General features: G+C 36.2%; 2 protein-coding genes across 3 annotated transcripts; one reads left to right on the forward strand and one right to left on the reverse strand.

Annotated features, from left to right (window-relative positions):
• Nucleotides 1–1694: 1694 nt before the first annotated feature.
• LOC110737370 (pentatricopeptide repeat-containing protein At5g46460, mitochondrial-like) lies at nucleotides 1695–6955 on the forward strand. Its single transcript, XM_021917723.1, has 3 exons — nucleotides 1695–4247; nucleotides 5436–5533; nucleotides 6249–6955. Exon 1 carries the CDS (start codon nucleotides 2359–2361, stop codon nucleotides 4099–4101), a length of 1743 nt encoding a protein of 580 aa, XP_021773415.1. The 5' UTR covers nucleotides 1695–2358; the 3' UTR covers nucleotides 4102–4247; nucleotides 5436–5533; nucleotides 6249–6955.
• Nucleotides 6956–9479: 2524 nt separating this feature from the next.
• On the reverse strand, nucleotides 9480–16182 carry LOC110737371 (threonine synthase, chloroplastic-like). Of its 2 annotated transcripts, none has more exons than XM_021917726.1 (2): nucleotides 14517–16182; nucleotides 9480–9991 (listed from the first exon to the last, which is right to left on the reverse strand). In XM_021917726.1, exon 1 carries the CDS (start codon nucleotides 16092–16094, stop codon nucleotides 14517–14519), a length of 1578 nt encoding a protein of 525 aa, XP_021773418.1. In that variant the 5' UTR covers nucleotides 16095–16182; the 3' UTR covers nucleotides 9480–9991. The 2 variants fall into 2 exon arrangements, with proteins under 2 accessions (XP_021773418.1, XP_021773416.1); XM_021917724.1 differs by having other exon boundaries at nucleotides 9480–9985; nucleotides 14517–16181.
• Nucleotides 16183–17408: the final 1226 nt, after the last annotated feature.

A 17408-nucleotide genomic window follows, 5' to 3' on the forward strand; every position in this document is an offset into this window, starting at 1 on the left:
AAAAATTTTCCCACCAAAACAATGTATGATGTCATTGTTTTTTTTTTAATGTTTTTTGGTTTTTGTTACCACCTCCGTTACACATTATTTGCAACGATTTGACATAAAGTAGAGAGGGTAAATGTCTAATTGTTGCAAATAATATGTAACGGAGGTAGTAATTTACTTAGCGTATTTTTTTAAAAGCATATTGTATAATTATTTTTGGAAAAACATGCATTATTAATGCAATATAATGTATAATACTTTTAAATATTTTCAACACAGCAAGTCAAAAATAATTTTTTTCTCAATTTAAATTTAATAATTTGTCATTATTTCAATTTTCTTATACACATTGCATTTGTATATTTCACATGAATTGTCTTATTTTTTTAATATTATATCACAAATTAATTATGGAAAAAAGTTATTACTACCGTGCGATGCACGAGCACTAATCTAGTATATATATACTAGTTTGTGCCCCGTGCGATGCCCGGGTTGTTTATTGAATTGTAAGATAAATTTTTAATCTATATATCAAATTTAAAAATATATCATTGATACAAATTAGTTAGGAATTGGATGTGCTTTTTTGACGATTTGCTATCTGATAGGCATATAATGACTAATAATAATGTTGGTGGGGAAATGTTTGATTTAATACACATAAAAAAATAGCAAAAAATAAATTAAATGAAATAAATGTTCAAAGCCCGTTGGGTTGATCCGAACCTAAAACTTTGGGCAAGAGTTGAACATTTCTTAACTCATAACCTGAAGTGACCCAATTTGAGATTACTCGTGGCCCAACCCTAATTGATGGGTCTACATAGTAATAAAATTCTATTAAATTGTGAAGTACTCATATTAGTTTAGCCGATTAGTATACATTATAAATGGATGTTTTACACTTTGAACTATATTAGAATTATGATCTAATTATTTTTTTTTGAATAAAATTATAATTCAATTTGTAATTCTATCCAAATAGAATTCTAACTAACTTTTTTATCTTGTAAAGTCTATTAAAGTCTATCCTATGTGGCGTGACACTTGGTGAGAAGTTGGAACGCTAAGTGTCACTGTCTCGTGACATGGCTAAAAGTTTAGCTTTATATATTAGTTATATGATATGATATACTAATTTTGTCCCCCGTGCAACGCCCGGGTTGTTAATTGTATTTTAAGATTAATATTTAATCTATATGTCAAATTTTAAAATATATCATTGATACAAAATTAGTTAGAAATTGATGTGATTTTGTGACAATTTGATATCTAGTAGGCATGTAATGACTAACAATAAGTTTGGTGGAAATGTTCGAATTAATACATTAAAAAAACAAAAACATCAGCAAAAAATAAATTAAATAAAATAAATGTTCAAAACCCGTTAGATTGACCCGAACCCAAAACTTTGGGCAAGGGTTGAACATTTCTTGACTCGTGACCTGAAGTGATCCAATCCGAGATGACTCATGACCCAACCCTAATTGACAGGTCTACATAATAATAAAATTTTATTAGATAGTGAAGTATATTATTTAATAAATGGATGTTTTACGCTTTGAACTATTCCTTCGCTCTAAAAAATGTTATGATATAAAAAATAAATTTATATGATAATTGTTGTGAATTATAATCTAATAATTTTTTTGAATAAAATTATAATTCAATTTGTACATTTGAAATATTGGTATTTTGTCAAAAATAAAACTCTAAACTAACAATTTTAGCATAAATTTCTATCCAAATATAATTCTAAACTAACTTTTTTCATCTTATGAACTCTATTTAAATCTACCCAACGTGACGCGACACACACACACACATATACAACATCTCCCGCTTATATCGCTGAAAATTACAGCTTTTTTGGAGAGACAATCTAATGATCCTTTGTAGCCGTGAGGATGTTTTCCTTCTGATTCATATGTTCGTATTCGAAAACTTGATAACTTTTTCACCAACAAAATAATTTCACGGCAATCCATTAGATCTGCTACCTCGAAAAGAGGAGATAAACCTTGTCTTTCGAAGGAGGTCGAAAAACCCTTCTCTTTCAAAGGAGATCGGAAACCCATTCTTTCGAGGGAGAAAAATTCTTTAGAAATATTATTATAAACCTAAAAAAAATTAAAGAAACAAGGATTGGGGCTCGATATTGGACGAGGTGACCTATATCGGGTAGCGGTCCATCATTCCCCCCACTTAACACTACCTTAGTTGAGTAGTTCATGTTTTCACGAGCCTATGACACTTGCTTAGCAAATCACCTCGATCAAATTATGCAAACATTTCCCACCAAATTGTGCACAAATTCAAATTCACATAAAATCATGTACTCCCCAATTTGTGCATAAAATCATTTTCATGTACATTTCTGTTATGGGTCAGATAAAAACTTGGGTTTTCTTGGGGAAGATGAGTTTTTGGCTATATAAGGCAACTAATTTCAGCTGGATTATTCCTGATCACTTAATATGCCAAAGATTACACAGGGTTACTCGGTTTTTCGGTACGATTTCGTATTCCGATGTAACTATGTGTACAAAGATGATCACTAATCATTCTAAATATGGTAGGCTAAATGATGCACTCCACCTGTTTGATCAAATGCCTGTTAGAGATACCATTGCTTGGAATTCAATTGTTAAAGGGTGTTTAGATTGTGGTGATTTGAGCATGGGTCGGAAGCTATTCGATGAAATGCCTGAGAGAAATGTTATTTCGTGGACGACGATGATTAGTGGGTATATGCGATTTGGGTATGTAGAGTTGGCTGAAAGATTGTTCAAAGAAATGCCTTTTAAGGATGTTGCTGTTTGGAATTCTATGGTTTATGGTTATTTTAGCAATGGTAGAGTTGGTGAGGCTGTTAAGGTGTTTGAAGAGATGCCCTGTAGGAATGTTATATCGTGGACTTCGATGATTAGTGGGCTTGATCAAGTTGGGAGAAGTGTTGATGCCTTGAGTGTATTTAAGCGGATGGTCGGTGATGGGATCGAGCCCTCAGCATCAGCAAGTATATTTCCTTGTCTGATAACAGCTTGTGCCAGTTCAAGGGCTATTGAGCTTGGTACACAGATTCATGCGCGCATTGTGAAGCTGGGGTGCGTGGATGAAGAGTATATAACTTCTTCTTTAATAACATTTTACGCAACTTGTAAGCAACCAGAAAATTCTAGCAAGATCTTTAGGGTATATGTGCATGACAGCGTGGTTGTGTGGACTTCCCTCTTAACAGGATATAATTTGAATTTGATGCATAATGATTCATTGACAATATTTACTGACATGATCAAATTGGGAATTTTACCTAACGAGTCTTCTTTCACTAGTGTCTTGAATTCTTGCTGTGCACTTACGTCTCTTGATATAGGGAAAGTTGTTCACGCAGAAGCTATTAAACTGGGATTTGAGGCTTCTGCATTTGTGGGGAATTCACTTGTTACATTGTATTCTAAATGTGGGGGCATTCTAGATGCACTAAAAGCATTTGAAGGAATAAGAGTGAAAAATCTTGTATCCTGGAACTCGATCATTGTTGGGAGTGCGCAGCATGGGTGTGCTAATTGGGTGTTTACATTGTTTGCACAGATTCTACGCGCAGGGGTTGAACCTGATGAAATCACTTTCACTGGGTTGCTGAATGCTGCTAGTCATTCTGGAGTGTTCCTGAAAGGGAAACGATTTTTCCAGTTTTTCACCAAGTATTCTTTGTTAAAAATGAATGTTCAGCATTATGCTTGCATGGTGGATATCATGTGCCGATCTGGGGAACTAGATAAAGCAGAAGACTTTATCAATAATATGCCAATTAAGCCAAATTCTCTGGTTCTGTTAAATCTACTTAATGCATGTAGAACACACTCTGATATTGAAATAGCTGAAAGAGTGTCAAAGTACATACTTGATCTAGACCCACATTGCAGTGCAGCTTACACTTTATTGTCTAATCTTTATGCTTCAGCTGGAAGATGGAATGACGTCTCAAGAGTAAGATCACAGATGAAAAGAAGAAAACTTGCAAAACAAGAAGGATCGAGCTGGCTAAATCAGCATGACGGGCATCCTGATGTCCTATCTGGAAACTTATCCCATCATCCCATTTAATATATCAGTGAAAATCTAATGTTTGGTATAAATATTGCAAAAATGATCATCAGTCTGATAAAGAGTTGAATGTGGGATGTGCTATTACCTATCCATAATGAGGATTTATCAAAAAGGTTTCTCTGCTAAGTCCTGCATTGGTAAAGGTAAGATTGCTTACATTTTGACCTCCTCATCAGAATCCTGCAGACTTGCTTATGTAGCTACTGTTGTTTGTACTCCTATATAGTATATTCCGAGACTGGTTATTGGATTCCTTACGAGTAAAGAGTAGTCTAACATTTAAATAGAATTTTTAATCTTAATGTATGCATTGATGTTTCTAACTTTTTAAGAAACACGAAAAAGGTTACTGGTATTATGATCATTGTAAGACATTGCAGGTGTTTTCCTTTCTTCATGATTTGAGATTTGTTGTTCAGCAATTTATAGAGGTGGTTTAAGCTCTTTATGTTTTTTTTTTTGGTATTATCAAACTTGATGGGCACTTCCTAGATTAAAGGTCCACTACCCGAATACAATATGCCGGACTTCAAAGAGCGAAAAAGGTTTTCTCAAGACAGTGTAGATATGTCTTGGACACCTTAGGAACCCTTTATAACCTTCAAGCATCCCGTACAGCCCTCTGGTCAATCTTGAAAAAGTTCAAATGTGCATATAGCATTGTTGCTGATTAAAACCACTTCAGGCGCTTAGCCATGGATGGAAAAGGAAAGTTGGACTTGTTAATCCATATTTTTGCATATTATGAAACTAACCTTTAAATAAGGATAACTACAGAGTAGAGATTTGCAATAGCAATTCAAGTCAGCCAGCCTGCTTGCTGCTGAACCTATTTCAAAAGCTTTGAGTCGATATCCATTTCCCATGCTTTAAAGTATGTCATCTGCTTCTTGCTAGACTTATTTTTACTACGTATGCTCTCGAGTCTATATGACAAGTGCTTCATCCAATATGTTGCTTGCAGTATATACCTTGAGTGGTAACAATCATATGTCTAGATATGCACTGGCCGTCCTCTAGATCCTTAATGAGATTTAATGTTGTCAGAGTATTAGCACCGCTCATAAGCTAAAAACATTGTTGCTTATCATTTTCCTTTTTTTTTTTTTTTAGGAAATTACTCATCCAATTGTAGCCTTTACCTTTCCATGATTGTTAGATAAGTTGTCTACACTATACTGCCATTGTCCTGTCACTTTTATTATACTTAACATGATTCAAGAGCTTCCTCCAATATGATTTTATTCCTTACTCCTGGCTTGCTACTTAGAGAATACTTCTGCTGTCCTAGGAATATATTCTCTGAACTGGTAATACCTTGTTTCTTGCAGGTTAATTGAGTTAATCTCAAAACACTAGTAAAAACTGCCATTGAAGAAGCAGGAAACACTGCATATTGCGGACGATTGCTGCTGAACTTTGTCAGTAGGTTAGTCTTCTGCATTGTCACTGTTGATTGACCATTAAGCATTAAAATAGTCTCCAAAGAAGCCTAGTTAGTGGTTTAATCCCTTTTCAACAAACTGTAGATTTGATGACGTATTGTAACAAAATGTAAGAATTTGTGGAGTAGCAGCAAAAATAGGGCAGAATGATGTGGGAGAATAACATGACTTCATGACCATAATATAGTGTTAAAGTTTAGAGCTGCATTATTGTTATATTGTTATGGGGTTGATGGGTAATTGTACCGTGTCAGTTGAAATAAGTGATATTAATGCAGAATATTGGTCATTCTATAAAGGGAAATGTAGATTGAAGAGGACGACAGCTTCATGAAGACTGATAGTGATCAGGTTTCAGTGATTTTTACAGTAGGGGCAGTAACCTAGTGAATAGGGTACAGCCTATATCTTGTTGTTGCCTTAGAAATGTAATATAAAATATTTAAGCCCCTTTTCTCTTATGCAACATCGCCTTGGATATCATTTCTTGATGAGTTATATGGTTATTGTCTTTAGCATTAACCTTATTTCTACACTGTTCTCTTAAATTCCATGATGTACAACATTAGCAAGTAGCTCCCCCGTCCCTACACCCTCATCGATTTGGCTACCATCTACTTTTTCTAGCTAACTTCTACTGTTTAGATAGAAAGTGTCTAGGAGTCTAGTCTAACAACCTTGCTTAACGTTTGCCTGCAGGCATTGTCTCCAACATGCAGATATCCCCTGAAATTCATGTTTCATAAGAAATTTATCGCACTTCCAAGTTTCTTGGTTTAAGAATCCTATTCCTGTTGATGATAAATAAATACTCCACAAGTTCAATGCATAAAGGGACAAACAGAGGTGGTTTGGAAATGGTACCAATAGGGAAAAAAATGAAGAAGCAACAGCATCACTGTGAGACAGCAACGACTAACAAGTATGCCATGGTTGTTGATGAGAATCACTAAAGAGTTTTTAAATGAGAAGAGAATTCATGTGAAAAGTTTGGCATTGATAACTTATTGCCATTTGATGTAGGGCGCTTTAGGTAAACACTAAGATCTTGGTTTAATGGGATATGTTTGTTTGGAGATTTTGTGCCATGTTATCTCATGCGGAGGACTATAAGCTTTGAATTTTGAAGTCTATGATTTGAGCCTCCTAATTATATTTCAAGTAAATTATGAGTTGGTAGCATTGATTTTTTTGGTCTAGAGAGAGCCTTGAAGGTATATGATCTAAACAGTTTCAATCTCAACTGGGAGGTAAAATAGTTAGTAGGTGTTTATCTTTATGTAATTGAGTTTTATCAATTAATCTTGGATTAGCTCGAGTTAGTTACTATGTAATGACAATTCAATAATGAAGGGTTCGTTTGGCATTGTTACGGTTTTTAGTTTTTTGGTTTTTTGTATTTTAAAAGTATATGACATATGTCATATAATGAATAAAAAATTAGTCAAAATTATTTAAATCATACTAATTTTGAAAACTGACAACAGAAAAGTAAAAACACCTTTTTTTTGTTTCCTGTTTTTGGTTTTTTGTTTTCAAAAAAACTGAAAACTGAAAACAAAAAACAATGTCAAACAAGATCTTGTTTCTTGTTTCTTTTTTTTTTTTCCTTTTTTTTTTACTGCTTCTTTGAACTTTGTATTACATACTAAAACATTATGTATAAATTGACTCTAACCATAAGAGATAACACAAATTTTTAAAACAATCGGGTATACAATGATTATTGTACATCCATTATAAAGATAACCTAAAGTGATTAAAAGTTACCCCTGAAATGAATAAAAGTTACCCCTGAAATGAGTTAAAATAACCCAATCCAAATAAAAATTATCTACGCTTTATTAGTAAAGAATCAAATTTTAAATGACTAAAAATCAACTATTAGTGATTGAATGTAATTAAATTACCCTTATAAAACTTTTCTTGTTGTTGATTTATATAAAAATTGTATTATGTTTAAAGTTATCCAAAAAAGACAAAAAATTACCCTAAAATTAGCTAAAGTTACCCTTATACTGCTCGATGTACACTAATATTAGTGTAAACCGGATGTATACAAAAGTTTTTGAAGAAATAATAGTTGATATGAAAACGTTACCTAGTTTAAGACAGTTATATCTTGTATGGTGTATCTTTTTGTTAGCAATTGCACTTAGGAAATTTCGTATTTTACCACTAAAAAAAAATTAATATTCAAATACCACCAAAAAAAATAATAATAAATAAAATGGATTTCACCACCAAATATCTGTTAAATATAACGTTTTTTTTTTTGGAAAAATTATAAGAAACCACCTTTAATAACACTCTTTTTGTGAAAAATCTATAAAAATTTCTTGTAAAAACACACCTAAAACCAGAATTTTTTTTTGCAAGATAACACCTTAGACTGGTTTCAAGGCATTGACCCTTTTTTCCGGTGTTGACCCCCACGTGAGGGTTACGTGCTTAACCCCTCCCTTCACAAAACCACCCATACTATAGCATAGCCAGCCCCAAATGCCGACACCACCACTAGAATTACCTCTTAGCCGCCGACATCACCACCCATCAACCTGGCTGCCATCACCGCTCACCCAAATCATTTTAAACCCGCCTACAAATATCCTCACCCACCTCCACAACCTTCACGTCCCACCCTAAACTACCCAAATTCACCCGGAAAAGTGTACCCTCCCCCAAAAACAACTAGAGGGTAGGTAATAGTCCCCCACCCCCCCCCCCCCCCCAAACTTTTTCCCCCAATTGCAAACCCTAGATCTAAGGTAAAAAAAAATATTCAACAAAATTAACAACAAAGAATCAATTTTATTATCATTAACAACTTACCTACCTCAAAAATAGATTATTTGAGGTTGTTCTTTGCAACAATTCGAGCAAAACAATGGAGTTTTTCCCTTCTATTGAAAAAATCAAGGGTTGCTAGGAAGAATAGAGGAGTGAGAAAATCTAATTGAAAGAGGAAAAGGGTAAAAAAGAAAGAAAAGGGATTTATTCGATGGGTTAAAAGTGATTTAGGTAGGTGGTGATGGCGGCTATGTTATGGGTGGTGGTGTCGGCGGCTGAGAGGTGGTTCTAATGGCGGCTAGGTGGTGATGTTGGTGGTTGGGGTTGGTTAGGATGCGGTTTGGTGGTTTTGAGGAGGGAGGGGTTGAGCACATGACCCACACGTGAAGGTCAACACCGGTAAACAAGGTCAAAGCCTTGAAACCAGGTTAAGGTATTATTTCGAAAAAAAAAAGAGTTTTAGGTGTGTTTTTACAAGAAAATTTTTATAAGGTGTTTTTTCACAAAAAAAATTGTTATAAAAGGTGATTTCTAACCATGTTTCCTTTTTTTTAAAAAAAAAAATTTGATTTTTGTGCCAAAAAACATGTTCTTTAGAGGTTTTGGAAGTCATTTTTGTCTCTTAAGTTCGATTTGAGCTTAAATTTTACACACACAAAAAAAAAAAAAAAAAAATCGAAAATGCCCCTTGTTGCACATGTCACGGAGACCGAGGTTTTTTTAGTCTGCAAAACAAGACATTTTTTTATGTTGTTTTGTAAATTTTAACCTGAACTCAAAATCAAATGGCAAAAAGGACCCCAAAACCTCTAAAGAACATTTTTTGGCACAATAATCAATTTTTTTTTTTTTAAAAAAAAAATAAATAAATTTATCGACTTTTTTTAACCCAAAGTGTTAAATAATGGTCAAATCTAATTTTTTTTGTCATTTTTAAGGGGTATTTTAAAACAAATTTCTTTTGGGTGGTAATTTTAAAAAAAATAAAAATAAATAAAAGGGTTATTTATGGGTGATAAAATATAATTTTCCTTGCACTTGTTTAAAATTCTATCTAATTGAGCTGTGGGTGTTTTTTTAAATGATGGTGAAATTTAAAATCTTTTAAATCAAACGACAAAAATATTGACCAAAGTCGAATTACAACCGCTTTATAAACAGCTTCATTGATTATTGTGAAAAGTAGAATCAGTAGTACCATACTAAAACACAACTACAAAGACAAATGAGTAGCATCTTAGGTGTTATATAGTACAAACTACAAAGCAACTGTTATTTGCAGCAGACAAAATTTGTAGTTCAGCAAAAGTAAAACCATTCAATTATAATTTAGGAGCGAGCTGTTTAGCCAAACTTTTGGATGTAATTCTCAGCTTGAGAAACACATCTTAAGCTAAACAGGGGTTTCTCTAGAAATACAAAAATAGTTTACAAAGATTCCAAAAATAGATTCTAGGACAGAAGCACCAAATTGGAGCTTCTCTAACCGTCTTTTAAGGGCTAGGTATTCCATTTCTCAGCACAAATTCTGCAACAAAATTACAGACCAAAGGTCCACAATGTCGACAGCAAATCTCTCCGCAAATCTGCTTAATCATCACTGCCATATCCACAGCAACGTTTCACTTCATCGCTGTTTTACTGACCTGCAGCTTCAAGCTACTATATTAGATAATAGTTTTGACCCCATGATAATAAGTAGCCCGGACAATAATATTACTTGATAGTCCTCAATAAGGGGCATCTTTTCTAAAAAGTATCATATAAATGTGAAAGTTCAGTAACAGAGACAGCACATCAGTAGAAACTTCTATAGCCAAGGAACAAAAAAAGAACTACAATAACTCCAAGGAAAAATAAAGGGATTTGCATGCCCAAATGATAGGCAATTAGAAGAGCTACATATTAGCCCAAAACTCAGACCACCAACTCAAGAAAATCTGAACTTCAGTTATTCCTAGGTTGCCTTCAAACACAAAACTTCCAATAAAAATAACATTCTCCAACCATTCTGGGACTAACCAACTCCAGATAAAAGGCCATTGCAGGCATCATGCCATTTTGTCACCAAATAAATATTACTTTAAGATGAAATGGAGAGCTAACAGAACTATAGAAGGCATTTGTTTCAATATGGAAACACCAGAATGGAATGGCCTCATTGGAGGATGTAAGCATCTGCTCCTAGATAATATCTAATCAATAATGTGTGCCTATTGGAAGTACAGAATAACTAAGACTACATAATAATTAATTTAACTTCATTCATTAAAGAGCAAGAGAATTAGCAAGCCAAGGACCAATAAGCACAAAGATGGGGGAGGAGGCTAATTAATCAAAAACATCAATCATAGATGACTAGAATTGCCATTAAGTAATACTTCCTCCATTCTCTTTTGATTACAATATTGGCATTTTCACGCTTGCCGATGCACATCTAATACCATTCATTTCTTTCACTATATTTTAGCAAAATTATATAAAGCTAAAATTATAAAGTACATCTAAATTAATCTAACAAAATCATATAAATCACTAAAAATGGTTATAGGAGTGTGTATGAACAGTGAAAATAGCTCATGTTGAGCTTCAACAAAAACAGAGAAAGTACAAATTAAAGCAGGTAAGCTGCAATTTTGAAATAGAATTATTAGCTCTCATCCAAGCTACATCCAGCATCAATTTTGCCAAAACTTCACGAGACATACAGCTCATCTCGCAGCTACATATCAATGAAGGGAAAATACATAAAGCAAAGGAAACATGACCGATTTATATCCAACGATAGCAGCTACATATCAATGAAGGGAAAATACATAAAGCAAAGAAAACATGACCGATTTATATCCAACGACTCACAGTTAGCATTGCATTTCTTTAGATAAAAGGTTCACATCCTAAGTTACGCTCACACATCTATGAATGAGCAGTACATATTTACAGGCATACAGCAGTTAAGAACCAAAATTATGTTGGGAAACAAGTTACATATGATCTAAATTTAGTGCCAGATCATACTTTTGTTAACAAGAAAAAAAATGACCTTTAAAAACAAGAATTATCAACTTAGATAAAAGGGAACAAATAATAAATGCACTCTACTTTCAGCCTACAGGCAGCAAAATAACATGACTATCATATACTCCCTCTGTCCCTTTATGTTTGCCCGTGTGCCCATAGCAACACACTTCACTTAGAGTTGGGCAGAGGTTGTGCACGTGAGGCAATATTTTTCACTTTTTCTTTTTCTTTTTCTTTTTCTTTTTCTTTTTTTTTTTACACTAATCAATAGAATAAAGTGGAGAGACAAGTGGGCTTAACATACCAAAAATGGAGTAGAAAAATATAAGAGACAGATTAAAAAGAAAACAAGGGTAAACATAAATGGGTGGAGGGAGAATTCATTTTGACATCATTCCTCTTTTTCTTTCCAACACTCTTTACAATTCTTTTTTCCCTATAAAGTGGAGGGAGTCTTCATTCTAACAATATCCCTCTTTGTATTCCCATCACTCCATTTTCTCATATTGTTGTTCTCTCCTTACCACTAATGCTCTCAAAGTCTAATTATACCCTCCCTACCCCCACAATAATCTATATTACCTCCATTTATAAAATAAAAATTTAATACTTTATCTCCTCAAGCTTACTACGGTCCACGGTAAAACTTTTATCACTAATATTTCTAATTATATTTCTATAAAAAAATTAAGGGAAATTCTACATGGTGGCCTCCTGGTTCCAATTTTTCTACGTGGAAGACAAACTTTTTTCCAACTCTCTTAAGTGACACCCAAGTTTTGAACAATTAAGTATAGCATTCTTTTTTGGGTTTTATGGCTAATGTTTTTAGCATTTTGGTTAACCATAAGTAACTAAAAAATTAATTAATTATTTTTTAAAAAAAAAAAAAAATCACGGCAACCACTTATGGCAGCCACTGCCCCAACGCCAGCACGCCCAGATCCCCGACCCCCTAATGCCGGCGACTCCCCTGACTTGCCGAACGCCACTAGCCCTAACGCCGACACGCCTAAATCACCTCCCCAGCGTCGACGCCACCCCGATCTCCCTCCCTTCCCCTTCCCCTTCCCCTTCCCCTTCCCTAACCACCGTAACCCCTACCCATTCCGATCCAATCAAAAACCCCTAAAAATCATTAGAAAAGTTCGGTCGTTCCTCCCCACACACCAGAAAGCGTCGGCCTTTTCGAGGTGTAGAGGAAGGGGCAACCAAACTTTTTTGGTGAGTTTTTGGGATTTTTGAGGGATGGGGAAGGGTTACAGGATTGGGTATGGGTCGGTTTATAGGGCTACAGTTGTTTGGGAAAGAGAAGGAAGGGAGGTCAGGGAAGTCGCCGGCGTCAGGGAAGGGGATTTGTGAATGCTAGTGTCGGCGGCAAGCGCCTGTGGGGTTCAGCAGGTGGCTGAATGGGTGGGTGATTGGTGGTTTTAAGGGTTTTTTTTTTTTTTGGAAGAATTTGATTTTTTGTAAAAAAAATTAGTTATGGTTAACCAAAAAAATAAAAAAGTTAACCATAAAACCCAAAAAAGGGCACTACACTTGATTTTTCAAAACTTGGGTGCACTTGAGAGAGTTGAAAAAAGGTTTGTCTTTCATGTAGAAAAATTAGAATTAGGAGGCCACCATGTAGAATTTCCCAAAAATAATTAAAAAATGACAGATTGAAAACACAATGAGACGAATAAATCAAGACCCCACTTGAATATATAATTTTCCTTTATGTAAATACAAAACATAAGGAATTTGTCAATAGTGCCAAAAGTATAGTGTTAGAACTTTCTGAAATAGAGGTAGTAATAAGTAGGAAACACACTATTGCAACTTGCAAAACCACATTAATGATTATTAGATGTTGCAAAACAAGCGCACTAAGAAACTCTAAAGAGCCTGGATAGTTGAAAATCACATCCTCAATTACAGGCAATTTTATTCTAACAAAATTACCTTTGTAACTCCAATGAAAATCTAAAGCATAAATCATAAATGAGCTAGTATTTTAGAAAATCTGAATTCCTAACATGGCCTTAAAGACCGTAATTGCCATAATAACACACAAAGGCAAAGGACACCAGCATATGGATTTGTTTAAGGCTATTGACAAAATTGTCATCCTAGCTTCACAAGAATTTCAATTCCTTTAAAAGTTCTATTTTGGTAATAATTTAACCTTCGCTGTAGACATAAAAGGAGTTCCTACTTACAAAGCCCTGGTTTAATTCTATGTTGCAATAAGTAGCTCAATTAACAGATTCGCAAACTGACACCCATCCAAAATTAAATTACACATACAATAAATATCTTCATGTCAACTAATGTCATTGGTTGATATAAACAACTGAACTCTACTTATCCTATGTAATAGCTTTTCTCTGACTACACAATGTAAAACCATGCTTAATAACTTTAATAAAATAGCAAAGCTACGTGTAAGGTGAAAATTGATAAAATACAATGCAAGGCAATAAGCTCTAAAGGAAAGACGAAGAGCTAAACACAAGAAAGAAGGGAAACAAGTGACTAGTGAACCTTTGCACCGCGACAGAGATTTAGGGAAACAAAGAGTTAGGCTAATGGTCTACAAACTCTTAATTACAAACTCCGTATCTAATTCTATATTGTAACAAGTAGCACAACTTATGGATTTGCAAACTGAAACCCAACTAGAAGTAAATTACGCATACAATAAATATTATCATATCAACTAATGTCTTTGGTTGCTATAAACAACTGAACTCTACTTATCCTATTCAATAGGCTTATCTCTAACTACACAAAGTATAACCATACTTAATAACTATATTAAAAATAGCAGAGTTACATGTAAGATGGAAATTGATAAGATAAAGTGCAAGGCAATAAGCTCTCGACGAAAGATAAAGAGCTAAACACACAAAAGAAGGGAACAAGTGACTAGTGAATTATTGAACAGCTACAGAGATTTAGGAAAACAAACAGTTAGGCTAGTGGTCTACAAACTCTGATTACACTGAATAAAATTCTCCGTTCAAACACGTAAAATGGCAGAATTTTAGCACAATAATTGAATGCACAGTCAAATAAACTTCAAGACGATAGGAAGCAGCATCCAAAAAAAGAGGTACAAGATCAAAATACTAATACATGAATGAGAGAAAGACATTGCGACCAACTCACCTAAACTTTTGGGGTCTTATTCAAATATCCTTTAAGAACATCCATTACTGCCCCAAAATCTGCTTTCACTTGCACGGGTGGATTGGCAAACCTGCAAGACATATCAGGGATATTCTTTGAATGATAATCAACCTTGGACTGTGTAAATTTCAGCCCATGAGCAGTGCTGACAACAACCGTCCTATCATTTGGTCCTATGACACCACTATTCCTCAACTTTATCAATGCAGTCAATGCAACACCAGTATGCGGGCAGATAAACATCCCGGTGGAATCAGCTTGAGCCATGGCATCCATTAGTTCTTCCTCGGTGGCCTCCTCAACAATACCATTACAATTTTGCAAGGCGAAAACAGCCCTGTCAATAGATACAGGATCACCAATCTGAATGGCTGAAGCAAATGTAGTATTTGCTTTCACAGGCTGAAAATCCTTCCACCCGGACTTGTAATGCACGTACAACGGATTAGCATTAGCCGCTTGAGCACACACTAACCTCGGCATCTTATCAACAAGCCCCAATTCATGGCACATTTTAAAACCCTTATAAAAGGCATATATATTACCCAAATTCCCACCAGGAACAATAATCCAATCCGGCACCTCCCAATCAAACTGCTGCAAAATCTCAATTGCAGCAGTCTTCTGCCCCTCAAGCCTCAAACTATTCAAAGAATTAGCCAAATAAATCGGCAATTCCGCAGTTACTTCCCTAATCAACTGCATACAACCATCGAAATCGGTATCTATACTCAACACAAAAGCCCCATTAGCAATGGGCTGAACCAACTGAGCCATAGAGATCTTATCAGCAGGCAAAAACACAATAGAAGGAATCCCAGCAGAAGCACAATAAGCAGACAAAGCAGCAGAAGTATCACCAGTTGAAGCGCACCCAACACCGACAACAGGGCGCTTCATCTTCCTCAATCTATTAACCTGACTAACCAAAACAGTCATACCCAAATCCTTAAAACTACCAGTATGACTAATCCCACAATGTTTAACCCACAAATCAGACATACCCAGAAACTGTTTTCCAAACCTTTCAGCCCAAAACAGATTAGAGTTACCTTCGAAAGCCGAAACGATGTCGTCACCATCAATCTCAGGAAGAACCCATTCTTTCTTCGACCAAACACCAGACCCATAAGGCCAATTGGTCTTCCCAACACGAGAATCGAAGAGGGATTTCCAGTAATGTCCATCAAATTGCTTCAGAGCTTCCATATCATGTTGAACGTCCAATAAGCCGCCGGAGCGAGAGCGGTAAACGATCTCATCGAGGGAGTAGGACTCGGTGGAGTCAGGTGGCGCGTTGAAGGGGACGTATTTGGCGGAGAAATTGTGGGATTTGGCATAGCGGCGTGCTTCTTCGCGGATGTTTTCGTGAGCGGCGCGGTGGGTGGAGGTGGAGGAGGAGGAAGAGGAGGTGGCGGTGATTGGTGGGAGGGTGAAAATGGGGGTGGTTTTGGGTTGGTGGCGAAGAGGAAGATGGTGGTGGGTGAGTTTGGAATTAGGGTTTTGGAAGAGAGAGGAAGTTGCAGGGTTGAAGAGGGAGGAAGAAGACGCCGCCATTGATGGAGAAGGGGGGAGAAACGAGGAGGAAGAGAGAGAAATGAGGGGATTGTGCTGAAACACAAATTGAAAGGCGTTGTCTTATCGTTGTATTTGTATTTGTATTTGTATATGACTATACTCGTATGAGACAATTTTTGGAATAAACTATGGAACATTTGGGCAAGTTGATGGTTCGATTTTTTGGATCTCGTTGGTACAGATTCATTCGGCTGGCGGGTCGGTTTGGGTCCATTCTTGTTAATTAGGGGGTTGGTTTGATTTGGTTAGTTTTGTATGGTTTTAATAGGTTGTAATCAGATAGGGTTGGGTTAAAACGAGTCGAGATAATGAAAATGGTTTTTGATTAGGGGATTTTTATCCACCAAGCGCCGTTTGACAAGTGGACCAACCAGGTTCCGCCACGCGTCCTCCACGGACCACTTAAGACACGCCACGTGTCCACCCATGCCAAATGGGACAACCGGCCATCAAGGCCCATTTCAGTCTAGAAGCCCGTTCGGCCCTAGGTTTACCTTAAACCTAGAGAGTTGCACGCTTCCCAAGGCTATAAATACTCGATTAATCCTCATTAATCAAGGGACGGAATAATTAACGGAACGGAGGAGAAACATTACGGAACACACTAATAACCGGCTGATCTCGCTAGCAAAGCAGATTACCTACATTAAATACTCTCACCTAGAGAGACCTTATTACTTTAATTTCTGTATTGATTACTCCTTAATCAGGTACTAACTTGACCGTTGGAGGCGGAGCTCTCAGGAGTCTCCGTTATTTTGCAGGTACAGGCGTCCGGTTCCAGTCTCGGAATTGTAGCTCTCCCGCAGGACATCAGAAAACCCCAAAACATTTGGCGCCGTCTGTGGGGAGAGTACTTCAGAGATGGCATCCAAGTCTGTACCGACCCCAGAAGAGAGGCGTCCCCTAGACGACCCTCAAGTTCAGTCGGACCATGATACCGAAAGTGAATTTGAAGTTGAAACTCACACAGCTCCAGACGGGACCCTAAGGGCCCGCCGTACCCGTCATACTGAAATAAGGGAACGGGAGTATCTTCAAACAGGAAGCGAGCCAGCAGGCGCACCGCTTGCTCGGCAACAGCCGACTGATGGGTCTGCTCCCATCACAAGGAACGAACTCATGACCTTCATGAGGGGATTCAAGGGAGAGATCCAAGAGTTGATCAACAAAAAACCGCCTGCTTCAGTCAAAGAGCAGGCGGCCAAAAAACCTTCCACTTCACTGAAGAGGAAGCCAGTTCAAGGGCGAGAGGCGACTCCCCATCCTAAATCTAAGAAGCGGGAGCCGTCT

The sequence above is a fragment of the Chenopodium quinoa genome, unplaced genomic scaffold (assembly GCF_001683475.1).
Source record: "Chenopodium quinoa cultivar QQ74 unplaced genomic scaffold, ASM168347v1, whole genome shotgun sequence".
Taxonomy (NCBI): Eukaryota; Viridiplantae; Streptophyta; class Magnoliopsida; order Caryophyllales; family Amaranthaceae; genus Chenopodium; species Chenopodium quinoa.